The 27,347-nt window shown below is 41.5% G+C and overlaps 1 protein-coding gene across 1 annotated transcript in view; it reads left to right on the forward strand.

Annotated features, from left to right (window-relative positions):
• Nucleotides 1-24,931, forward strand: part of enpp6 (ectonucleotide pyrophosphatase/phosphodiesterase 6) — a 30,442-nt gene extending 5,511 nt beyond the window's left edge. The window contains exons 2-8 of the mRNA XM_069170964.1: nucleotides 8,512-8,691; nucleotides 9,105-9,216; nucleotides 13,633-13,774; nucleotides 13,882-14,061; nucleotides 20,306-20,443; nucleotides 20,671-20,794; nucleotides 21,144-24,931. Coding sequence (XP_069027065.1) covers nucleotides 8,512-8,691; nucleotides 9,105-9,216; nucleotides 13,633-13,774; nucleotides 13,882-14,061; nucleotides 20,306-20,443; nucleotides 20,671-20,794; nucleotides 21,144-21,355 — 1,088 coding nt within the window. The 3' untranslated portion in view covers nucleotides 21,356-24,931. The remainder of the gene's footprint in view (nucleotides 1-8,511; nucleotides 8,692-9,104; nucleotides 9,217-13,632; nucleotides 13,775-13,881; nucleotides 14,062-20,305; nucleotides 20,444-20,670; nucleotides 20,795-21,143) is intronic.
• The last annotated feature ends 2,416 nt before the right edge of the window (nucleotides 24,932-27,347 follow it).

The raw sequence follows: 27,347 nt of genomic DNA on the forward strand, positions 1-27,347 counted from the left end.
GCAAGCTAAATATAAAAGTTAACATATTGCAACTCAGTTCTGCCTGTTTCCTCTTCTCAGGGTGTTCGGGCAAAATTGTTCCCAGGGTACTCGAGCACCGATTTATAGTTCCGGGAAGTACCAACCGCAGGAAGCGGGTAGGGGAGAAGTAGCGATATGTGTTGCCCTGTTTATTTAGATAAATTATGTATTGATAATTTACTCTATTTATAGGACTGTAAATATTTGTAAATTATTATGGATATCTTTGGGTTGGTGAACTCATGTAAATATTTATTGTACATTTTAATTGTAGATGGTATGTCTGGGCTAATTAGAGTGAGCAAATGTATATAAGGAGCTCAGTGTGTTTGTGTACAGAGACTGGTAGCAACTGGTAGGTGATGGCAAACCTTTGGTGTGGTGCTTTAATGTAAAAATATATGAAGCTTCATCTGAACCCTCTTCTGGACTCCTGATCTGCTCATTTGCCTCCATGGCTGCTCGTGCATGTTAACAGTCAGTAACGGTAAAAACAACATTCTGGAGAGGCAGAGTCTCTCAGCAGTGAAGATGGGGGAGGGGTTCACCACTATGTGAAAGATTGCATGTCTGTGACTGGACAAAACCCATGTCAATATGCTTGCAAAATCCTCCCATTGACCCCTCCCATCATACTGTTTCTGGTCCAAACCTCTACTAGCCCGGTGAGTTGCCGAGACTGCAAAGTAGCTGATGGTATGACACTTCAGGTGCAGTGATATACCATTGCTATGTACTAATAGCTGGCGGTGTGCCACTGCTATGTACCTATCTCTGTTGGTGTGCCACTCCTTTTTCAATGATACATACAATGTATCCACAGCTAATATTAGTGCTCGGCACAGTAAACAAAGCTAATGTTTTGTTGTGTTTTGTGAAAAGTCATTGCGTTTTGTAAAATATTTGTGTGTTCTGTGAAATGTTATTGCGTTTGACCCTCAGGGCCATTGTAGCTAAAAGTGATTTTGCAGCAAAACCAATTCAGGGAAAACCATGTAGGTTGCAAATTGCTTCCACTACTCAGACATGAAAAATTACACTAATTGACCTAAAGGTGGCCCTGTGACAATCATCTCAAGGTTTATGCAATTACCTTGAAAAACAGATTGGGCTTGAATCAAAGTTCTGCAACTCTTTGAATTTGTGACTGGATCCTCATTTGTGCTCTAATATACTTCTGCTTTAATAATATCAACTTTTGAGACTTTTTTCAATTATCTATAAAAACCTTTTTTTGCAGACTTATCCTAGACTGTTGGCCAGACTAATATTTGGACCTTGCTGATCTAAAGTTATTAAAATAATTTGTATATGTCAATCCGTTGATTAATTGTATATTTTTCAACTTTTGTCATCTGTAAATCTAAATTGTCTATAAATCTAAAGGCGCTAAACCACTTGGAACTAAAGTTGGTGCACGTGTTCGGATGCTAGGTCCAACCTTTGCTGAGCTGTCCCGAGATGTTTTGCTGCTAGGGGGCATTACAATTGTGAAAAGGTTATCTCATAATCGGCTGTACAGATTCAAACAAATCATATCTCATGACTAAAATTTGGTAATGATTGATTAAAATGGGTGTGGCAAATCCATATGTCTAGTAGTTAAACATTTCAAACTTCAAAAAATGACAATTAATCATTGTATGGCCCACAGAACTGAATTTTTTTCAGGGCATTCTCTGCATTGTGACAAAACTTTAGCTCACTGCAACCTTTGGTCAATTAATGCCTTCTGCTGCTTACAATTTGCTTGGACCCTGACCATTGCAGAATGTGACTGTCTTTTATTTATTCTTTTTGTTACTAGAAAAAAAAATCTCCTGTTTGATTTGGCCAAGCACAGCTGAACTAGATAGAAAGCAGGAGAGATTTACTGCAAACTCTCACTATAAAGTCACTGTTTAGTGTTTTAAAACACAAGCTGCTACATAAGGCTTATTTCACTAAAGCCTCCTCTGAGTTTATTTTTTTCTTTTAGCTTGTTTCGTGTAATTTCCGACACTTTATGTGTGCTGTTGGAGACCTGTCGCCTCTCTTGATCCACAGCAGCAGAGAGGCACTGAAACAATTTATTCATCTGATCTGAATCATTGGGGTTCTGAAGTTCAGGTTCATGTTCTTGTGCTTATTTAGGTGTATATCTTTGAAGTAACCTACGTGTTGATTTGCATATAGAGAGAGAGATCCGATCTCGTATTCTGTAGAAAAATATACATTTGAAAAGGGGAGATAGGGAAGGGCTGAGGAGTCAAGAGCAAGCTGATTGAGAGAACAAGGGAGGGATGTAGCAGGAGCGAGTAAGAGAGAGGGCACAGGCTGAGGAATCAGGTTTAGTGTTTGTGCATTGCATTTAACAGTTTTATTTAATTAAATTTATTTTTCCTTTCTTTAGTATTTCTTTGGTATTTCCATGATTTGAGTTGAAAATTCAAAGACAGGCCACCTGAGTGGACATGAAAAAAACTGAAAAAGTGTGTTAAATCGCCATCTAGTGTATATTTTATGACACTAGTTGATATTCCAGGTGAGGGAGACGGGGGCATGATCACTTATGATAATGGGGTGTATTTGTATGTTAGGAATTTGGGAAATTATTGAGTTACTGGTGAGAAAGAAGAATATGGGAGTAAAAGGGGTGAACCGGAGAGAGGAATGAAAAATTCTTTCATGGTGTTTTTTTTTTTTTAGTCGTCGGACATCGTCAAGACCAAAGTGACTCATGAATTGTTTAATAGTCTCTGTCGATTGGCAGCTAGGTGTATTGTTTGAATTGATTGACCTGTCTTGCGGTGGATTGATGACTGTATTGAATTCTCCAATGGATTATGATTGTGGAGTCAAAAGTTGAGTCATCATTATTTGGACCATTAATGGATCCAATAGTGATTGGTTTGTTATGTATTATCATGTTTATGATGATAAATCGGCCTTCAAGGTCAGTGATGGTATTGTTATGTATGAAGGAAATATTTTTGAGGATTAAAAGAGCTACACCTCCTTGTTTGGAATTGCAATGGTGAGAAAAAATTTGCTTGAATTGTGGTGTCCTCAGTTAATGATGATTTGATTCAGATGGGTGAGTTTCTTGCAGGAGGCAAATATCAGTTTGTAATTTGTTTAAGTGGCTGATAACTTCAACTCTTCTTGCCTGTGCACCAATTGCGTGGATGTTCCGAGTTATGAATTTAAGTGAAATTGTCATGACAACATTGGTATTGTTGTGAAATCAAAGAGGATTTATTTGATTGGTAAGAAGAATGACAGGTGCTCGATGGGAGAGATTAGAATAGCCAAGGGATCATTTGTTTGTAGCGGTAGTTTTCCATCAATGTACAGTTTGTCCACTGAAATGATTACTTTTTTTCCTTGAGTTATTTCAGTTTGAAGTGTTCAGATTTTGCTACAATCGGTTGGGGCATTTGTCTGCAGTGTTTTTGGGTCCAATGCAGTGTACTTGGTGGTGCTGTTTTTTTTGTTTGCTCTGGAATGCTGGAAAAAACAAGGTTGTTTCTCATGCTACGTGACTGAAGACCGAGTAATGTTTCTTTCATGCCCTTATTTTCTTTCATGACGGAGCTAGGCTGTGATGGAGCTAACAGATTGTTAGAGGAGCTTATTTTCTTGCGACATGGTGGATAGTTGTTCCTGTGTGAATTCCAGGATTCCATGCAGCTGCTGGAATTCTTTGTGCAGTACTTCTACAAGTGCTATTCTTGTGTCTAGACCGGAAAATCTATTGTTGATTGAGATTGAGAATATCACTGACCTCGGTGGCGCAGGATTTGTCCGGGGAGCTGATGGTGAAGTCAGATTTCCAGAATCTCTTGGAGGTGGGATTGGAGGTGGATTTGTTCTCATCACATTTTTTTTTACTGTTGTTCATGATTCAGAGTCGGTTGTAACATTCGTTGAAGTAATCCTTGAGGTCTTCCAGATCGGATGGCTGTGTTAATTCAGTTGAGGTATAGTAGACAGTTGATTAATTTATTACCGAAGAGCGATGTAAATTGTGTTTGAAGTCTAGCAGCTGGGGGCTGCCATTTTGGATCTCACAGTGGTCTTGCAGAATTTTGCAGTCAGTCGGTCATTCTCCTCTCCGTCGATCCCAGAATGTCTTTTTTAAGTTTTCCTACTCCTTGGCTGCTCTGGCAGGACTCACCGCTCCAATGAGGTCCACCTCTTTCAGCACAGCTCCACAACATGTATTAACAAGTAAGAGGTGGACTGAAAAAAAACCAACTAGTCTGTCAGGTTCATTAACAATGTTGACAACGGCAGTGTAGTCAAGAGATTACATGTAATTTAACTTCTCCATGTAACACACTTGTGACACTTTATTGTAATTTTGATACTAGCATATTAAACAAAAGTGTGACCCATCTAGTTTTAACGTAGTGGTGCAGCCAACTGGTACTGTACTAAACAGGGCTAGCTAACGTTAGCGACTGTAGCATGAGCCGTTTGTGCTGTAATAGACACACCTTCATAGATGCATACGAAGTTACAACTTATTACACAGCTAAGAAACCGTTAAAACCAACAAATCAACATATGAACAAAAGTTGAGGACAAAATGTACTTACATCAGTACAGCTCACACTGCTTTCTGCTCCTCTCCACTTGGCATTTTTCATTCAGCGCAATGCACGGCGGGATGTACAGCTTGGGTTAGTGACCATTGGATGGACACAACTTTTCATGATGCATTGTGGGATACTGGCAATAGTTAGCATTGTCACCTCACAGCGAAAAGGTTCAGGGTTTGAATCCAGGCCTTGGCCTTTCTGTGTGGTTTGCATGTTCTCCCTGCGCCTGCATGGGTTCTCTCTTGGTACTCCAGCTTCCTGCCACCATCCAAAAAACAAATTGCCTTCAGGTGTGAATGAGAGCGTGAATGGGCTTCCTTTCTGTTTGTGTCTATGTGTCTGCCATGTGATAGACTGGCAACCTGTCCAGGGTGTACCTTGCCTTTGCCCAAAAGTGAGCTTTGATCCTGTGACCCAGTTCAGGACAAAGTGGGTAAAGGTAATGGATGGATTGTGAAATACTTTGAGTCCCCTATATAGTGAACAAAATTTCTCTCAACATTTGGACATGTTACGTGTTAGCAGACAGAACTGGGATGACAATCCAAGTGTTTTATTGCAGGGAAGAGTTTGTGGGAATGGCTTGATCCGGAGAGGTGGAGATTCCTTGTCCAGTTGAGGGGTGGGGGTCACAGGTGGGGAGAGAGGGCTGGAACAGACAGGCTTCAACTGAGAAAGATGAAAAGTGGGGTGCACCTTCAGTGACTGGGAAGCTTGAGGCGTACAGCAGAAGGTTTAATGACAGACTCAACCAGAAAAGGGCCAACATAGCGAGGAGAAAGCTTACGGGAATCAGTCTTCAGAGGCAGGTTCCTGGAGAGCCACTCCCTCTGTCCCGGAGCGTACACAGGGGCCAGAGTTTGGTGACAATCCGCAATCCAGTGGTTCTGTTTGGCATAGGGGAGAAGAGCTTCCTGGGCCTCCTTCTAGATTCTCCAGCAACGACGCAGATGTAGGGAAGATGAGTACTCCAGCCAGCGCGGTCTTTGTGGACTACACATTGCAGGGTTTTTCATAATAATGATAGATTTTAGAGAAAAAGTTCATTACACTTACATTAATACAACCATTATTCTCATATTGTACCTCAAGCAACTGTGGAAGTTTCACTGTGATATCTATTAGTTTATTCATCTATTTATTACTCTATTAACCTGTAGTGTCTTGCCTTAAAATTAAATTGTGATAAAGATGTTTTGGAATTTAGGGCAGACCCCTGGGTTTAAATGCTTGAAAACGTTACTGGTGTCGCAGCTTCGTGGCACCCTTTTGTCACAGATCGTGCATCTTGCTGTGTTTTTGTCTACCGATGAAATGTAGCACATACACCACGCTACGTTTTCTCTCTGCTATTCTCTCCGGCGCTCATGTCGAGTAAATTTAATATGCGAAAGAGAGGTGTGCAGTTGGCATCTGCGCAGTATGCTCACTCTATCCTCATGTCTCATTGGTTCCCACGGTCATGTGATGCAGACCACAACTTTGGGCTGTATGAAGTGTGATGGAGACGGAGTCCTCCATAGATCTGTTATGTGAGATGATATCATCCTCTCAAAGCACTTTGTGATGACTGGGGTCTGCGTGGTTAAAGTCCCCTGCGACAATCACAGCTCCCCCTGGATGAGCGTTTAGCTGGTTGCTAATAGTGCTATACAGTTCCTCCAGAGCTAGATTTGCATTAGCATGTGGTGGAATGTAAACAGCTGTGATGAAGATGGCAGAAAGTTCCCTCTGCAAATAGAACGGTCTGCAATTCACAGCCAGGTATTCTAAGTATGGGGAGCAGCGTTTCCCAATAATTCCCATAGCTGTACACCAGTCGTTATTTACATAGGGCACTCCTACACCTCTGCAGTCCTGTCCGCTCGGTAAACAGTTCGACCTGTTAGCTCGATAGCTTCATGGGGAACGGTGCTATCCAGCCAAGTCTCTGTAATTACCATGAGACAGCTGCCAATGTGGTCTTATAAATCAAAATTAGAGATTCTTTTTGGAAATCATGGACGCTGCATCCTGCAAGAGCAGAGGGACCATTCAGCTTGTTATCGGTGCTCAGTTAAGAAGCTACCATCTGTTATGGTACAGGGATGGCATGGGTAGCTTGCATATCTGGGAAGGAACCATGAATGCTGAACAATATATACAGGTTTTGGAGCAACATATGCTGCCACCCAGACAACGTCTCTTTCAAGGATGGCCCTGCTTATCTCAGCAAAACAGTGTTAAACCGCATTCTGCACATATTACAAAAGCAGGGCACTCTAGTAGAAGAGTCCAGGTGCTAAATTGCCCTGCTTGCCATCTCCAATTTAAAAAATTTGGTGCAATAGAAAAATGAAAAATATGACAAAGGAGACCTGAACTGTTGAGAAGCTAAAATGATATTTTAGGCAATAGGACAACTTTTCACTTCCAAAACTCCAGAAACTGGTCTCCTCTGTTCCCAAACATTTACAGAGTGTTGTAATAATAAGAAGTGATGCAACACAGTGGTAAACATACCACTTTACCAACTTTTTTGAGACATGTTGCTGGCATAAAATTCTAAATAAGCATATATTTTTCATAAAACAATAATATTTTTCAGTTTCAACATCTGATATGTTGTCTTTAATCAATCTGCAATACAATATGGGTTTACATAATTTGTAAATCATTGCATTCTGTTTATATTTACATTTTACACAGCGTCCCAGCTTTTTCGGAATTGGGGTTGTACATGAACATCAATGTATATGTTATACTGTATATCATATACTATCGTTACACAGGTGTAAAGCTAACAGTTTGGGTAACTTACCTTTGCTTAACTGTTGTAACCTACTCCACTCTCTAAACTCTCTGTAGGCTTCCAGAGAGTGGATTATTTTAAGTCACACTACAGCTTGTACTTTACTGGAATGTTCTGAATATCACCACAAACTGCCAAACCATGTGCATGCTCTGACTTCAATCAGCCATATCATGTGTAATAGATTTCATAAATGTAGAACATGTCCAGAATTCATGTTTTCGTGAGCAGGCACTGATATCGTTGCACCCCACTCCCCATGTTTCCTACCCTTGAGCCTGGGTGGGTGCTGGGGTGGAGGAGGGGCTTTTAAAATGCTGACAGCAGCAGTCACTAGAGGCACAGCTTTCTGTTGAGTAATGTACACAGGCATGCAGCAAGCAAAGAATTGATTAAATGGGTGTGTTGAAAATGTGTTGCAGTGAGAGGAGAATTTGTAGCAATCGGATTGGCTGAGCTAACTGTACTTAGGAGACACAAGTCACAACAAAATAACTTGCATGTTTTGTTTATATGAAACAGTTGAACGCCTACAAAATATTATTTTAAATAGTTATCAGATTTGGTAACAAACTAAATTTTAAAACTATTTTATGAGTAACTCTCGGGGTTCTGTTTTAATGGCAGGGACTGTATTCACAGATCCTATTTGCAACCTCTATCTTCCTCAGGCCTAATGACAACAGCCCACCTTTACCAATGAGCTTTGGATCCTGCCCCCTGATGATCTGCTGACATGTGTTTTGACGAAGTACATTATCCTGTTAAAAGAATTATCGGATGTAGAACCAACACACATTTAGTTCATTGACATTCCTTTATAACTGTACCAACCAGTTCTGCTTGATGCAGAGTCTTTTGCTTTAGCCTGAGTTTACCAAATTTACGTTTGATTAAAACCGACAATGCTCTAGTCTTACAATACTTTGTGACTTCAAGACTCGCTTAATGGTATTCAGCATCAAGTGATCTACTGAAAATGGAAACCTGAAAAATAAGCTCACGTACATGTTTCTCAAAAAATTGTTTTAATAGTTTCAGTTCATAGTTGAACTGTATGGCACAGAGCTTTTTGCTGTGCAATTGTTTGGTCATTTATGATTTCTTTTTAAGGTCGTCACTGTGACACTCATCAGATGACTGGAAACTACATGTGGGATGAAGCCTCCAAGAAGGAGTTTCTGATTGGGACCAATCTTGACAGTCAGTTACCACTTTGGTGGGATGGATCAGAGCCGCTGTGGGTCACCCTGCAGAAGCTTGGAAAAAGGGTTTTCATGTTCTACTGGCCTGGTAAGTCCACACATTGTTAACATGAAAACTCAGCTGAGGCTGTTTGCCTATATGGGTGATATTACTATTACAATATAGTGATTTATCAACACCAAGTATATCAATAAGTTTTTTTTAAGTTGTCTCATTTCTTTCTGCTGGAACATCTTTTTTAATCAGTCCCACTGTCTCCAGAAGTAGTATAGTAGCAGAGATTATGCACTCAGTTTAATCAGTGTGGCAGTTGAAGCCTTGTCATGTGTGAAGTTTATTTTATTCAGCTAACAGAACAAGAATAAATTTGAGAGCAGCCTATGAATGCTTTTTTGATCAGCAGTCATAACCAATCATATATGAGATAGAGTTCATCTGATGCAGTTAATTATCCTAACAATTATCTGTAAATAATGCTGCAACTTCATATGTGATTTCAGGCTGTGAAGTGGAGATTCTGGGTGTCCGTCCATCATTCTGTGAGGAATACGTGTACAACCCATCAGAGAAAAATCTTACAGAATCAATAATGAATGCACTCAATGTCTTGAGGTAACAACATGACTGGCAATGTTTCCTGTGATATCCTCTGATCTGACTGTAATTAAAAACAAACTTTAAACTGAAAAAAAAAACAAGAGCAACAAAAAAAACAAGCATGAGGCAGGTGTTTTATAGCCACATGTTTAAATCATGAAGCTTTTGGAGAGTGAAGGGAAACTGGAATTCAGAGATTCTATTCTAAAAGTTAAAAAAAATATATAATTAAAACCCCAATAAATGCTCTTAAGTAAAGGTTAAGATTCAGGACATTCAACAGTATGTGGGGGAATATGTTTTTAAATAAATTTAGCAGCCTTTAAGAACAGCTCATGGCTTTACAAGGACAACATGTGTCATATGTTCAGGAATGGGACTCAATTGCACACCTCAAAAAACATATTAATTTCATACTCTTTAATTAATGGATGGGTGTACAGGCAAAAATAATATAGCTATAATCCAGACGGTTTCTAATGTTCAGTTCAGAGTTCAAACGAAATCAGGCAAACCAAGAAAATGCAGCGAATAGCCAAGGTCCAAAGGAAAAATGCACAGGTAAACAAAAACTTGCATGACTCTGGGGAGGAGCACTGGGAAAACAGGCTTAAAACAACAATGATGATCTGACACAAGAGGTTGGGAGCAAACCTCAGGCGGACGGCCCAGAGGCTGCAGAAATCGGGAACCAGAAACCTCCGGAGGACGGCCCGGGGTCCAGACGGACAGGCGGAGCTGCTCTGGGGGATGGGCCCCTGGCAGGGCAGACAGGCAAGACCGCTCATGAGAGAGGCCTCAGGGCAGGGCAGCGAGCCAGTGATGAAGACAAAGGCTTAGTGGACAGAGCCACTGGGAGGCAGGCGGGCAGGGAGCCAGTGACAAAGAGCCAGTTGAGGAGGCAGAACAGGGCGAGGAGGAGGAGCCAGGCATGGAGGCAGAAAAGGGCAAGGAACAGAAGCCATGCATGGGGGTTGGAACAAGTAAAGGACCAGGAGGGATGGCATCGTTGACCTGGCCAGAGGCTTGTGGCTCGGCATCGGCGACCTCCGCAGAGAAAGGAACAGGGCATTTGGAGGTTGCTGGAGCGGAAGACATTGAGGACTTAGAAGTCGCTAAATACTCTGAAGAGGCCGGAACTACATTAGAGACAGTGTCGTCAACCCAGCCAGAAGCTAGTTAAATGGTGTTGACAACCCACCCTGAGACAGGAGCAGAACCAGGAGCAGAAGACTTTGAGGCAGATGCTAAGCAAGCTGCAGGGCAAGGAGCAATGCCAGTTGGGTAACAGGGCCAATGAGCTCGACATTGCTTCTTGGTTTTAGTGGACCTCCTGAAAGTGGCAGGTTCCTTTGAAAGCTTTCTGAGGATTCACGAGCTGCGACAAAAGCAGGCCAACAACCTCACTGTTTGAAAAAGGCATTGAACCAATTTAAAAAACACGCCCTAATCTCCGTTTTCTCCATGGTCCCTAACACGATTCAAAACAAAGGTTGGAAAAAGCATTGGCCGAGTCCCTTTGTGATCAGAGCATACTCGTATGTTCAGGAATTGGACTCAATTGCACGGACTATGGACTAAGGACTATGGTAGGCCTTACAGAGGGTACAAACCAGACAAGCTGAGCTGTACTCTCTCATGTCGTCCACCATGGCAGGTCACAAGAAACGCTGACGCACTAAAAAGTGGATACAAGAAACTACCAGATGGCAAGCCAGTTTATTGATGTGGGCCCAATGGATGACCTGGGGACACAGAGGAAGAATAATGCCCACCCTTGGCAGTCTTAATGTATTCAAGGATCTTATCGTCAGTCCACGAGAAACGGTTGCTCTGCCCCTCTAACTAGTGTTGCTATTCCTCAAATGCCACCTTAATGGTGAGGAGTTCCCAATTCCCAACGTCATAATTTCACTCAACTCATTTTAGTTTTCGGAAGAGGAAGGGTGCATTGGTGGAGATTGTTGTCCTCTGGGGAGTGCTGAGAGAGAACAGGCCCCAATCCCGGGGTCCGAGGTGTCACCTCTGACCCTTGGACCTCTCGTGGACTGGCAACTGGTGTCTGGGATGATCTGAATGAGGGCAGAGGTGAAACAAGACTTTAGACGAGAGCAGGCAGCTTCAGCTTGGGGAGACCAGGAGACCTTTGTGGAAGTGGAGTTAAGCACCCATTTAAGGGAACAGCAACAGAACAAAAATTGCAAAAGAATCATCTGTAGAGAATGGGAAACCCCAGGAATCATTAGAGGTGCTTTCGGTAATGAAGGGATAGGCCAATCAGAGACTGCTCTTTTTGTGGGCCATCTGAAGGCTGCCTTGTGAAACGATGAATGCTGCAGCTGTGGAAATTAATTTTTTTTTCTGCCTTGGTGTAGTTGGTTTGTGAGCAGCCTCTGCAGAACCTGGAGAATATGATGATCGAGGTAAACAAAGACAAAAATGTTCAACATGTTCCTCAATATCATTCACCAGGGACTGGAAAACTTTTAGAGAATTGGGAATAATCAGGTACTCGTTGTGGCCACTGAATGTATGGTATTTTACACTCATTCGCACTAGATGGAAGCATTCAACGGGATCAAAGGCATAGAAAAAGGGTACCTGTTTATAATGGTAAAATCGTTTAGTCCACGGTGGTCAATGCACGGGTGTAGAGATTTATCTTTTTTGTTCATACTTCAAAGGACCTCAGTCTCCTGATGCAGATGGAGTTGACTTTGGCCCTTTTTGAACAGGACATCTGTGTTATTCGATAAGGCCAGGTATTGCAAATAATTTCCCAAATTGATTCAATTCCAATACACAAGGTCCCGATTTGATTTGATTCAATTTTCGATTCGATTTTGATTCAGTCTGGAATATTTCAGTTACAATACCAATTTTGCTTGGATCTGAAACAGAATTTCAGAGAAATCATTCTTTAAATTGTACAAAAAACACTCAAACATTAAAAATATTGTTTCGATTAAGAATAAACCATAAAGGAGTTATAATAATGGACATTTTATTCTGCAACAACTCTTAACAACAAGATACTCATTCTTTCTGGTATAAACCCCGCCCACTGGAGCTGCTGGTGTATACTGAGTATAATCCTTTTCCATTGTCTTTATCAGGGGAGAAGTTCAGGCTTCCAGTCTGAAGTGGTTCTGTTCCCTAGCTTGCACAGACTCTGGGAATGTTACCACTTAGGAGGTTTTTCACAGGAATGGGATTCTCTTCAGACTGAGGCTCATGTTGATGTGCAGAACTACCTCACAGAGATGATTCCACAGTGTCACTTAGCAGTCTGGAGCTGATGTCAGCAGGGCCTGTAGCCTTCCTCACTTTAACTCTCGTCAGGTCCTTCTTCACCTGATCAGCTGTTGTGAAGAGACAGAGAGGGGGAGTGTGGGGTGGCTCCTGTTTAGAGTGTTGATGCGAGGTGTATGAGGATTGTTTGAGAGTGGAGTGGAGTTAAAAGTGAGGAACTTGGAGAAGGGTTGGGACGTCACCTGGTCTGAGCTCTGTTGGGTGGGGGAGGAGTGTGTGGGGCAGAATAAAATCTGTTGAAAAAACATACTTTTCATTCAGCAGGGCCTTAAGTCTAAGTACCTTTTTGGTGTCCTCCACGCAGAAGTTGATGTAGTCCGTAATACAGTGAGTTAATGTCCTCCCAATGAGGCAGACATAACATGCACCAGTCAGTGGTTGCAAAGCAGTCTCTCTGTGCCTCACTGGCCTACTCAGACTATCTTCTTGCATACTTTGTTGTTAGGGGTTGTTTGTTTACTATAAGTAAAGAGGAAGAAGACCATCCAGGCTGTGAGCTGAGCGACCCAACAGGGGAATGGGTCAAGAGCTGTATCTGTCCTTGGTGTTGGCATACAGTAGGTCTAAAGTTTTATTGTCCGTTGTGTGGGAGTTAACATAGTGGGTGAAGGAGGGTGGAGACAGTGAAGGATAGGGAAGCATGGTTAAAGTCACCAGATATGAGGACGACTGATGGTGGGTGCGATGTCTGCAGCTGTGACACTGCAGTGTGCAAGAGCTTGCAGACTACTGTGGTATCGGCCTACGGGGATGTATACTGTTATCGCAATAACATGTGAGGACACCAGCAGGAGGTAGTATGGCTGAATGCTAACAGCTAAATGTCCTTAGTGGAGAGTTTCTTTTTCACAAAACTGTGCCCAGATTTGCGCCGTCTGTTGTTGAAAAACACTGCTATTCTGCAACCCTTCGGACAGGATCAAAATCGGCTGATTCCATGACTGGCCAGATTGTACTATGACAGATCAGGGAGGAGTAATCAAATGTAGTTAAAAATCAATAAAGCAATATGAAGTTAACTTTTGAACTTGACAATGTGATTTCATAAAAATGTAACAATGTACAAAATGTCTATAATGGTAGCTCATGCAATGTGTGTGTATGTGGTTTTTTTTTTAGGTTAGGCCAAGCAGATATGGCAGCAATATATTATGAGAAAATAGATGTCGAGGGCCATCACTTTGGTCCAGACTCTCATCAGGTCAGAACAGCTGTGAGACAGCTGGATCTTGCTATGCAGACACTCAACAGTAGAATTAAAGTAAGAACACAATTATTGTCTTTTCCAATTACAGCAACTGCTATGTTTTTTTTTCTTTCAAGGTTTTTTTTAATTTTTAATTTCTGTTGTATGTTATATTCTTGCAGGAGATGAACATGGTGAACCAGCTGAACATTGTGCTATTTTCTGACCATGGTATGACAAAGATCCAGTGGATGGAGAAGGTTATAGAGCTGGATAAGTACATCAACATGTCAGATATTGTCAAGATGATGGACAGAGGACCAGTGGTCAGTCTGTGGCCCTCGGATAACAAGTACCAAGAGGTGAAACCAGAATCATTCTTTTCTGTCCTATCATGATGCTTTTTCAGCCAGAACAATTAAAGAGTCATATTGACTTTATGCCAATATATATATGAATTACAGATAGATAACATTTAGGTCTAGGTATGTTTAAGCTATATGAAACATTGTCCTTTACACTCATTAAATATGGATACAGTGCATCCGGAAAGTATTCACAGAGCTTCACTTTTTCCACATTTTGTCATGTTGCAGCCTTATTCCAAAATGGATTAAATTAATTTTCTTCCATCAAAATTCTACACACAATATCCCATAATGACAAAGTGAAAAAAGTTTGTTTAAAATTTGTGTAAATCTATTAGAAATAAAGAATGAAAATATAACGCGTACATAAGTATTCACAGCCTTTGCTCAATACTTTGTTGAAGCACCTTTGGCAGCAATTACAGCCTCAAGTCTTTTTGAGTATGATGCTACAAGCTTGGCACGCCTATTTTTGGGCAGTTTCTCCCATTCCTCTTTGCAGGACATCTCAAGCTCCATCTGGTTGGATGGGAGTGTAGGTGCACAGCCATTTACAGATCTCTCCAGAGATGTTCAATCGGGTTGAAGTCTGGGCTCTGGCTGGGCCACTCAAGGGCATTCACAGAGTTGTCCCGAAGCCACTCCTTTGTTATCTTGGCTTTGGGTCGTTGTCATGTTGGAAGATGAACCTTCGCCCGAGTCTGAGGTCCAGAGCGCTCTGGCGCAGGTTTTCATCAAGGATGTCTCTGTACATTGCTGCAATCATCTTTCCCTCGATCCTGACTAGTCTCCAAGTTCCTGCCGCTGAAAAACATCCCCACAGCATGATGCTGCCACCACCATGCTTCACTGTAGGGATGGTATTGGCCAGGTGATGAGCGGTGCCTGATTTCCTCTAGACATGACGCTTGGCATTCAGGCCAAAGAGTTCAAGCTTTGTTTCATCAGACCAGAAAATTTAGTTTCTCATGGTCTGAGAGTCCTTCAGGTGCCTTTTGGCAAACTCCAGGCGGGCTGTCATGAGCCTTTTACTGAGGAGTGGCTTCCGTCTGTCCACTCTACCATACAGGCCTGCTTGGTGGAGTGCTAAGGAGATGGTTGTCCTTCTGGAAGGTTCTCCTTCCTTCACAGAGCAACGCTGGAGCTCTGTCAGAGTGACCATCGGGTTCTTGGTCACCTCCCTGACTGAGGCCCTTCTCCCCCGATAGCTCAGTTCGGCTGGGCGGCCAACTCTGGGAAGAGTCCTGGTGGTTCCAAACTTCTTCCATTTACGGATGATGGAGGCCACTGTGCTCATTGGGACCTTCAATGCTGCAGAATTTTTTTCTGTACCCTTCCCCAGATCTGTGCCTCGATACAATCCTGTCTGAGGTCTACAGACAATTCCTATGACGACTTGGCTTGGTTTGTGCTCTGACATGCACTGTCAACTGTGGGACCTTATATACACAGGTGTGTGCCTTTCTAAATCATGTCCAATCAACTGAATTTACCACAGGTGAACTCCAATCAAGTTGTAGAAACATCTCAAGGATGATCAGTGGAAACAGGATGCACTTGAGCTCAATTTTGAGTGTCATGGCAAAGGCTGTAAATATTTATGTACGTGATTTTTCTGTTTTTTATTTTTAATAGGTTTGCAAACATTAAAAAAAAAATTTTTCACATCATTATGCGGTATTGTGTGTAGAATTTTGAGGAAAAATTAATTTAATCCATTTTGGAATAAGGCTGTAACATAACAATGTGGAAAAAGTGAAGCGCTGTTAATACTTGCCGGATGCACTGTACATTGTAAGGTTTGTTACTTATAGAATAAAAAGCTAATAAAAAAAAAATTGATATTAAAGTGTAATTAGCAATAAAACTGCAGTTTCAGCGCCAGGACTTTAAAAATATTAAAACACTGAAAATATTTTATTGAAGTTGCTGCCCTTAGCTTTATATGGTTATTTATTGCATAATTTATCTCCCTCACTTTTTAACGATATTTATTTTGTTTAGCTGACTTTTATTTGTATCAGTCAGGTTTTAAGTCCCGTTTTATTATTATAATTCCCGTAGCTTCAACAAACGAGAAGCCCACGGTCAGTAGCAGTGATTAACGACACACACTCTCTATACCTGGATGTTTCCTGTCACTGACAAGGCTCAGTGAGTGAAGTCTGTCTCGCCAGCAGAACTTTTTTTTGTCTTCTTCAGACCACTTCTGCATAACCTCATCATATTTTGTGTTGTGATGTTTAACAACTTTTTGGTGCTACCATGTCAGCTCACAATTCTCCCACACCCATAACCTACAGAGTTGTTACTGTTTTCAAACTAACTTAGTTCCCATGTGACTGTTTTCTCTCATCAATGCCAACACTCGGTTCAAAGCAGAGCATTAGTGTGCATATGCCTGTGGCAGGCGGAAGAAAATGCCTTATTTAGATTGATTCTGGTGATAGACTCTGCCTCCCATTCTATTTTTGGAAATTCGAGGAAGTACAAGTGGGCCTGCATTCTGATAATGGTGCATTCTGTTGGGAAAAGAGTCATTGGGTAATCCTTATAATCACTAATTACAGTAGACCAGCCTAAAAGTGGACTATGGGCTATGTTGTGCTCTAGTTGGAGCAGATTTGGTTATTAGCATGTTATTCATATTTATCTGAGAAAATTGTTAATATTAATACAATTAATAAGACTGATTAATAATCACGGGGCACCATCCTGGTATCAGGGACGAATAACCAAATTGTAATTTCAGTCTCAAAAGGCTCACTAACTGCTTTAAGATTAAAAATTTATTAACAGTAAAATTAATCAACAATCAAAATCATTCTTAATGGACTTATTCATTGACGTGTGTGAACAACGGCAAAGGCTTGGCATTTTGGAATGTCCCAAATGGTGATTTTAACACAATGTGGGTGGTGCTTTCGAGATGGCAGTAGCCACATGCATGCAGGCAATATAGCAGGGTTACAATGGTGTTCTTGGCAACGAAACAGTGTGGGGCAGTGTTGAAGTTAATAGAGTGGAAATATAGTGTTGTGTTGATGTTGACCCAAGAGCAGAATGCACAACAGGAATTTGAACAATAAAGAGTTTTATTGAAAAGGAGTGGTGTAAATGGGATTGGTTTAGTTCTTTTGACCTCAATGATGGCAGTAAATAAGTACAGATTTCAGAACAGCCTGGAAGCCTGAAAAGCAGTCCAGGAGGCCTGACAGCACACGGTGAGGTTAGTGGGCAACAGATGAGTTTACGAGTTGGCGTGGTTAGTCCGTGAGTCTCCCCGAGGAGAACCCCGGATTTCAGGCAAGGTGACATAGGCTGAGCAGAGCGGCTCAGCAGGCAGGAAAACCAAGCAGGCAGGGGAAACAACTGCTTCTAGAATCTCAGGGGGGTCACTGATCTCCATAGATCGATGCAGAACAGGCAGCACAGTCGTCTGTGTGAAGCCTGTGGTCTGACAGGATCGCCAGAGGTAAGTCTACCAGTGATTTTCGAGGACTGACGTGACACTGGCATGTAGGTTCAGCCAGATCATCTCCAAGGACCGACATGGGACTGGCATGTAGGTTCAGGAAGGTGATCTCCGAGGACAGACGTGGGACTGGTAGGTAGGTTCAGGAAGGTGATCTCCAAGGACAGACATGGGACTGGTAGGTAGGTTCAGGCAGCTGATCACCGAGGACCGACGTGGGACTGGCATGTTGGTTTAGGAACGTGATCTCCGAGGATCTACTCAGGAGCACTCTCTCTATCAGATGGTCTCCGTGACCCGACGCTGGACACATTCTCTCTCACAGGTGGACTGACGCTAGAGTCGGGTAAGTCTTGGATAGACAGGCAGGCGGGTTGGCACGCTGGTAGGTGGTGCAGCAGGGAGATGACAGACAAGGGTAAGTCACTAGAAGCAAAGCAGCAGGAAGCCAACTTACAATGGAGAGCTGCAGCTTGGTATCAGGCAAGCTGATGAGACGGACTGAGGAAGGTGGAGTGCAGGACCGGGCTGATATACGGGTGGTTAGTGGAAGAATCCACTCCCTCCACACACAGACCACAACACAAAGAACATGACAAACCAAAAAAAAAGTGGTAATGACATGGACACATGAGGGGAAAAGCGATTGGGGGAAAACAGGGAAAAACACACAAGGAAAGACAGGAATAGTAGAATCCACTAACTGTTAGTAAATATAATGGTGGTTGTAAATGTAGATGCGTAGGCATGTGGGTTAGCAAGACAAAGGAAAAAGAGGAAGGCGTTAAGCAAAACAAAAGTTTAGTGGTCACACCTCTCGATCTGCATCTGTGCTGAGCTGGAAGAGAAAGACCACTCTTCAAGATATAGTGCGCATGGGCAAGAGGAGAAAAGCGGATATCAACAGTGTTTTAATCTGAAGCGTGATGTAATGGCCGCATCTGGGATTCATGCTGGGCTGAGGGGGTTTCCCTCACGTGGCTGTGATCCCAACTAGTTTTTCAGCATTGCTCTGAGATGGGATGTTACGAATTTTGACAATATTGCACAGGTGAAAGAAGGCAGTCCAAGAGACTATAGTTGGCTGAAACACCTCGATCAAAAGTAGGATTTTATAATGGTAGTTTAATTACAGCCGAATGTCGATATGTAGCCTGTTAATAAAGATAGACTGATCAAATCTAATATGGAATGTTTATTAAGGGTAAAGCATATTCAAACAGTCCAGTTGGGTCTAAAAGATGTGTTAATGGTTTATAAGAAGTAATTATTAAAGTTAGCTCAGAAATCTATGGGAGCCCAGTCATCGAATCATAAATAAAAGGTCTCGCAGATGTTTCTAAAGCCACTGTATTTGAATATAGATGTGACAGCTGTGGGAAGGATGTGCTAAATTTTCTCCCTAATAGTTAAAATTTTCTTCGTAAAGAGCTATTGAAGTCATTACTACTGACACCTTAATACCAAAGAAACATGGGGTTGTTCTTGTTTTTCCTCTATTAATGATGAATAGAATGAGGTTCTGGCATTTTAACTCAATAAATTATTTATCTTTCAAATCTAATTTCCTTCCAGAAATTACCATTCACTTCACTTCCACCACTCTTGAACTACATCCTGTATCATATCTCTGTATCATATGGTATCAAATGTTCACAGGGCAAAGCCTCATCCTTGTTTGCTTAAAGCCAAATGCAGCTTAGCCACTATTTTAATAATAATTTAATATAAATTATTCCAGAAATATCCCTGCAGCACTATATTTATGTCCATATTTTGCTGTCAGAGAATGATATTACACATTACATTGAAACCATTACAAATGCTTCAAAGCCACCTGTTGGGGTCCCAATATTGCCTTATTCTTGTAGAGGGGCTGACAACATCACTGCTTCAGAAAATCAGACACTCTGAGAGCTTTGGCAGGCATTTCTTGGTAATTGATACAAAGGAAGTAATTTTTCATCTCTCATTTGACTTTTTAAAATCCTCAGAGATCCTACACTTTGCTGTCTGCGTAAAAAGCTGTCCGCTGTTTATATTTTGTCTTTTGAGGTCCTAAGTTTGTTGCCATGCTTTCTTTAACTTACTCTTCCCATGTTTCAACTCTGTAAATCTTGGGGATAAAGTATTTCACTGTACCAAGTCAACTAAGGTTGTAAGTCTGAATTCTACATTTCTGCTTAAAAAATGTGCTTATTTGCAGCCTTTTCTCTGCACCTAACTTAATACAAATGCTCAAACTGCACTCTTGTTTTTTTTTTTTTTTGTTTCTTTCTCAAGTCGTCAAATTCATTAATACTCATAACAGCAGCTACAATACTGTGAAGAGATACTTGCTCTACTGTTGGCTTCTTTTTTGTCTTTCTTCAGTCTATATTGAAAAATATCAGAAGAGCATTATAGGGGCTTTCATTTGGGATTAGCTCCAAAGATAAAACACAAAATGAACACGCAGACAATTAATATCCATTATCTTCAGGCACTGTAACTGTAAATAGAGTGCAAAGCAAAGTTGTGTTTTTTTTTTAAATTATAAAAGTACTGTTTGATTTCCTTTACTGTGATTTATCAGTGATTTCTTTGACACTGTGCGGGGGAAACTTAAAGAGTGTATGACATGCAAAAGTCACTTATTTCTCTGTTCCGCTGACCAATCAGCAGAAGTTACTTGTAAAGCTACTTTGGAATAGAAAGGTGTTGTATTGATCAGGTTTATTATGAAAATTATTCAATTAACACTTTGTGTGTGTATTATGCCAGGTGTATGCAGCATTGTCCCAGGTCCCTAACATGCGTGTCTATACCAGACATGAGATCCCTGAACGGTTCCATTACAAAAGAGGGAAGTTTGTTTCCCCCCTGACACTCGTGGCTGAGCCAGGCTGGTTCATCTCTGAGGTAACAGATATGTTATACCTTAACAGAAAGCTCATAACATCTTTTGACATGATCATTTAGACTTGGCAGTTTCATTTTATTGTAGCAGTCATTTGTAATTGAACTTTTTGTATTATGGAATGTTCATTTAGTATAATTTTGGCGCCCAGTTACATGGTCGTCACCAACAAATAGTCTTCACTCAGCTGAGTTGATAATAACTGTAAATGTGTGTACGTTCTCTCCAGAACAAGACAAGACTCCCCTATTGGAAAAATGACTCTGGAGAGTCATCAGCCTGGCAGAATGGCTGGCATGGTTATGACAATGAGTTCCTTGACATGAGAGGTTTTTTCTTGGCAACAGGACCCGGTAACAGACATCATATTTTAATTTAACATTCTAAGTATTTTTTTACACGTTCTATCAAACAAGCAATGCCCCTCTAGACAGTGTTTATCTCTCCTTCGGCACCTACACTCTTCTCCTGTTAGCCACTGTGTGTCTAAAGCAAGTTGTGCTATGCCAGTGGATAGACGCTATACGGTGGGCTCCTAGTGTGACCCAGAGTCTAATTCTGACTCAATCCTTGATGTTTTTGAGGCAAGAGCAATATAATGTGTTGCTGCTCGATCAGTAGTTTATGTTGAAGCTAAAAATTGTAATATGAATAGATACATTTTCAATGTATATGTAATTGTTTTTTCTTTATTTCATACAGATTTCAAACAGAATGTTCAGGCAGCTCCAATAAGAGCGGTGGATGTCTATAACCTGATGTGCTGGACCCTGGGAGTGGACCCTCTGCCCAATAATGGGTCCTGGTTTCGGGTCGAGTACCTGCTGTATTCCTCTAGTGGGCCATCCCAGCCAGCAACCCATGTGACCTGCTGTGTGGGTTTGCTAGGAATACTGTTGGCCATATGGGACTAAAATATTTAACAGTCAAGTGTTTCTAGTGTCTCATAGAAGCCAGAAACAATTTGCTGGAATATATGAGCTTGAAGCATTCTTCAGCACTAAGAACTTGAAGACTCAAAAAAGTCTGGAGAGTTTGATAGGACCTCATCCTAACCTCCGAAATTGACTGGGAAAAATAATCACCCTGCATACACACAGAATCTAAAGGCGTACTCAGACTAGAGCACATACCATGCCTTTGCACGTTTGTCCTGCTTTCCCCAGCGGCCTTAAGCTTCACATTCCGGGCCTGAACACTCTAATTCCTCCTGATGCAACTTCTTGTGTTGAAGAAAAGTGCTCTCACACAGTCCAGTAAAGTTGACCTCCCGCATCGAAAGCTGGACTGATTTTGTGGCTTCATTGGGGTCATTTTTGGTGCAGTGACACATGGTCCTCTTACAGGCCTTCTACTGTAGATTTATCCAACAATGATAGGCTTGGTGCAACACAGCAATTTTCTATGGGGTTCTGTTTAAGCCATATATCAAGAAAGCTCACGCATACACCACTTTTTCTCACACATACACATAAAAAGCTTGTGCAGGCACTACCTTTTGCATGTGCATACACTACATTTTGCATGCACACACACCACCTTTTCTTACACATACACATAAAAAGCTTCATGCATACACAACGTTATCCTCACACATGCACATATAAAGCTCATGCATAACATTACTTTTTATACCAAGCTTTTATTGTGAAATGTGGATGAAGAAAGTTGCTTGGATGGATGCGAGGAAAAAGTAGTGTGTATGTGTGTGATCAGAAACAGTGTGTGCCAAGTAAGAGTAGTATCGTGTGAGGTAATAACTTGTGTGTATGCGAGGTAATAGTCAAAGGAAAACACAGCTTGACAACGCTATTGGATGAGAGGCCAGCCACATTAGGTACCCTCCTCTTTTTGAAGATGGCTCCTGTCCCGTCAAGCCCTGAATCAAGCAGTGACCTTAATTAAGAGCATTTTGTCAACACAGTCCTTGTCATCTTTGGAAACAGCAACAACACTGAATACGGCTGCCCGTCCGACGCCACATTCTAATACTGAAGAGGAAATACAAACTCTTCAGAAGAAATGACAGGTGTCGTGCCAAGGTGGTTATCTCAGCTAAAAACTGTATCGCCGGCAGCGGGAACGTGCCTACATTAAATGAAGGTGGACCTACATTACAGCTCTTCTATTTCCTCGATGAAAACGAAAAACATGTTGATTGTATAATTCATCGATTTAGCGTTTGCAAAACACGGCTCAATTATGCTTTTATTTTTCTGAATGTTTCATTATTCCTTGCACTGAATTGAGAAAGTTTAAGAGAAAATCAAAGTGATCTCATGTTTTTACCCCAAAGAATTGAGGATTTCAAAATATGATAATGAACCACATAGTCGGTAACTGTTTGGAATTGATCCAAATGTGCAGTAATTCAGTCCTTGGTAAGGACTTTGCTGATTGAAATACACATTGGTGATGGTAGAAGTAGATCCTTTATTCAAGTAAAGGCCGCCCAAAGTGGTGTGTGTGCACACAAAATGTAGTGCATGCGCATGCAAAAGGTGTGCATGTCCAAGCTTTTCATGTGTATGTGAGAAAAAGTGGTGCATGTGAGCTTTCTTGAACGGCACCTCATAATTTTCTGTTAATCATACTGTACATATTTTCACAGTCAGCTAACATTAAGGGAGGAATTGGCAGCTTTACTTTCCATTACAATTCACATTCATTCACATTAGTTCAATTAAGAACCAGACACAATATTCACCCAAATGTTCTTGAGCAAATGGAAGATGTTAGTTAAATGTCGGGCTCAGTTGCCCAGTCCAGTATGGAAAACTGGAATTTGGGGGTCAAATGTGCTCGGGCATAGTATGGATAACCTAGTCTGAGTACACCCTTAGACAGGGTATGTATAATAGATCTTATCAAGTCAACTAATTCTAATTCTCAATTTTCACAGTTTTGGCTGAGTTCATTATTTTCTTCTGCAATATCCCATGGTAATAGTAATCTCATTGTAGTAATGCAAACATTTTATTAACATAAATAAAACAGGTCAACAGGTTGTCATTCTTTTTTTTTTTTTTTTTTTACATAGTTCTTACCAAGATACTGTTTGGAAATTATGCAGAAAAATAAAACAGACCTGGGGGATAAAGCATTACTGCTATGCTCATAATTGGTAATGCACAAATACAGGAGATATTTTGAGACACTAACATTTTCAGTCATTTTTCTTTCTTGTACTTTGTCTCTTTTAAAATCCTATGAATACAGTGTCTGTGGTGGATGGTGGTCATTAGTGAGATCCGAATATTGATGTGGCGCTGTATACAGAAACATTCTTAGAATCCTCTCTCTCATTTGATTGAAGAAACTTCTTAGAGCCACTCTGAGCCAGGAAGGGACAGAAACCCATAATCTACTGAGGAGGTGTGGATGCTAGGTATGACAGATTCTTTTAAAAGATGTGATTTGTTGATAAATAATGGGCACAGAATAGACTGTGACCTGCAGTAGAATTGGATTAAATGAACCGTTTCCCATTATTTGGCTGCAAAAGCGCTATAACAATTTGTGTTGCCAAATATCTTCGTGCTGTGATCACTGGCATTTCTAGCATTATCGGTTATGTTGACTGTGAGATGAGAGCGCGATGAGACCGACCACAAACATAATCCTTGCACGATGTAATTTGTGGGGTTTTATTAACGTGCTGTCAATCAGCATTTGAAGAACATTATTCCTACCTTGTTGTTCTTCCACAGTTTTGTCACCTAATTGTGGATCTCTTAAGCCTCTTAAAATTCATTCTTTCTGTTCCGAACAGTTTTTCACTTTAGGAACTCTTCAGGTCTAAGATGCTTTGCGAATACCTTTTATCTTTACCAGGATCTGCTCTAAAATTTAAGGGGAAATTCTTAGGGAACATCATCATTCTAAGGATTTTCTCTGATTTTTGTCAGAAGGAGTAACTTTTAGTCCTTGGAATCTTTATGCATATGGACCCTGGTTTTTAATTGATCTTTGTATGTCTGTCTGTTAGGTCTGTAAAGCCCTAAATGAGAGTTTTTGTGAAAAGTGATCTATAGATAAATTAGCTTTGGTTTGGAAACCTGATTCTTTGTGCCTATCATCTTTTGGGCTAACGAACACTGCACAATGAGGAATAGCTATGAATTGCTATTAAAGTTTAAGCATATTTTAACAAGACAACTTCTGCCAAACACAATTACATCAAGGAATTTACAATTTATAGAAAAATGTTATAATGTTAGATGGAAAGGCACTTCTTTTTGAGGGAGTTCTCCATTAATCTAATAAGGGATGTGTATTCTTGAACTAACACTGTACATATTTAATACAAATAGGTATTGACACAGAAATGTGGTACTCTTTTTCTTAACGTACTTAGAAGAACCATAGAGTCACTATTTGATCTGTTTTGGCCGTCTGATGTTGTTGCAGCATGTTGTTCAATCATTGTTGTGTGTAAATGCTCAATATAAATAAACTCGAGGTGACTATTAAACATTCAGTACAACAAACAGTCAATTGTATTATGTTCAAGGTTAATTTAACTGTCATTCCAACCATATCCATATTTATACACATACAATGGAACGAGAAAACGTTTCTCAGGACCAGAGTGAAAAGTAATAAATATAAGACATGATCATTATGTCCTATAGTAAAGGTCTCAGTAAAGCAGCATACATGAAGTCCAACAAGGTGCAGAATGTTAAGTGTGCAAAGTGCAGCCTCCTGAGGAAGTGCATCCTGTGCTGTGCTCCCTTGGCCTAGTGTGTGGTATTAAGGGATCAGGCGAGATCCTCAGTTAAGTGAACACCAAGGAATTTTGTGCTGCTGACCCTCTCCACAGTGGAGCCGCTGATGTACAGTGGGGGTGGTCAGCCTTTCTCCTCCTGAAGTCCACAATTACCTTTTCAGTCTTGACAACATTAATAGATAGGTTGCTGTTTTTGCACCAACCCTCCAGCTGTTTCACCTCTGCTCTGTAGGCCGTTTCATATTCCTTACTGATGAGTCCCACTACTTTAGTATCGTCATCAAATTTAATGATCTGGTTTGTGCTGTATTTTGGCAATTCAGTCATAGGTGAGCAGAGTGAAGAGCAATGGACTAAGACCCCCATGCTCAGTGTGATGGTACGTGATATCTTGCTGCCAATCCAGACTGTCTGTGAGCTTTCTGACACAAAATCCAAAATCCAGTTGCAAAGGGTGGTGTTTTGGCCAAGGAGGGAGAGCTTCTCCATTAGCTGCCGTGGAATGATGGTATTATAAGTCAAGCTAAAATCAATGAGTAATATCCTAGCATAACCGTTCCCATTTTCCAGGTGGGATAGTATGGTGTGTAGGGTGAGTGAGGTGGCGTCATCTGGAGACCGGTTCGCACAATATGCACACTGAAAGGGGTCTTGTGAGGGTGGAAGGTTGGCTTTAATGTGATCCATGTCATTCAAAGCACTTCATGATGACAGAAGTCGATGCCACTGGTTGATAGTTGAGACAGGATACAGTTGATTTCTTTGACACCGGGATGATGGCAGTGGCTTTGAATCCTGTGGGAACAACAGGATGTTAGAGAGTCATGTTGAAAATGTCTGTGAAAACACCTGCTTGCTGGGCAGCACAGTCCTTTAACACATGACCAGGAATGTTATCAGGTCCTACCGCTTTGTGTGGGTTGACTCTGCTCAGTCTGAGCACAGCTGAGGTGAGGAAGACCCTGAGTGCCTGTTCCTCGATAGGTGGGGTGGTTTTCCACTCTGGCGTGTGATTCAGTACCTCGACCTGGGCATAGAATTCATTCAGCCGGTCATGAAGGGAGACATCACTGTCCTCCACTGTGGTGTGATTTTATAGTCTGTTATAGCCTGAATGCCCTGCCACATGCACTTTGAGTCCCTGGAGTCACAAAAATGGCCTTCAATGTTTTGTGCATCGGTAGGCTCTTTGATGGCTCGGGAGAGGTCATGTCAGGAGGTGTGACAGGATAAGACCCAATAGCAGACATAGGATAGAGATCAGGTACAGAACAGACTTCATTTTAGAGTGGATGCGTCCGAAGCAGGCTGGTGGAACAGCCGTGAGACAGATGTGGAGGAACCAGAGGCGGAACTCTGGCAGGAGCAGGCTGGATTGATTGTGCGGTATCCCGAGGTCCGAGACAGGACAGCAGACAGGGCATTTGGTAAATCCAAAGCGAGACGACAGAACAGGTCAGAAAGCTGGCAGGGTTGACGGCAGGTTACGGGTGAGTAGACGTAATGAGCCGACAACCCAGGACTGCAGGACCAGGGTTGATATGGTACCAGGTGGTACTCAGCTGGATTGTCCCAGCTGTGCACCAATCAAGGGCGTGGCCATGGGAGGTGTCTGGAGGAAGTAGAGGAGGACACAGACCAAAAACACAAAGCACATGGCACACCATAACAAACAGGGCAATGACAGAACACACCGGCGAAGGAGATCAGGGAAACAGAGAGAAAAAACACAGGGTACACAGGGATCCTGACAGGTCAGTTCTTGCTGACCTGATGGCTGACTTGTCTTTCAAACTGAAGGCAGCATCTCTGATTTTCAGCCTTTTCTGGAGCTCTGCTGTAATCCACGGCTTCTGATTGGCTCGAGTTGTAATGATTTTGATGACTGTGACATCATCAATGCATTTCCCATGTATCTGGTCACAGATTCTGTGTACTCCTCAACATTAATGTGAAGGTCATGTGTAGCTGCATCCCTGAACATGCTCCAATCTGTGCATTCAAAACAGTCCTGAAGTGCTGAAATTGCACCCTCTGATCAGACTCTGATCTGTTTTTGTACAGCCTTGTTGCATTTCAGCACTGAGCAGTATGTTGGAAATAGCATGACAGATATATAGTCTGAGCCACCAAGGTAGGGGCAGGGGGATAGTCTTTAGGCCCTTTTGATAGTT

This window comes from Embiotoca jacksoni, unplaced genomic scaffold (genome assembly GCF_022577435.1).
Source record: "Embiotoca jacksoni isolate LCO1_2020_lvr unplaced genomic scaffold, fEmbJac1.0.p SCAF_5, whole genome shotgun sequence".
In the NCBI taxonomy this organism is placed as follows: Eukaryota; Metazoa; Chordata; class Actinopteri; family Embiotocidae; genus Embiotoca; species Embiotoca jacksoni.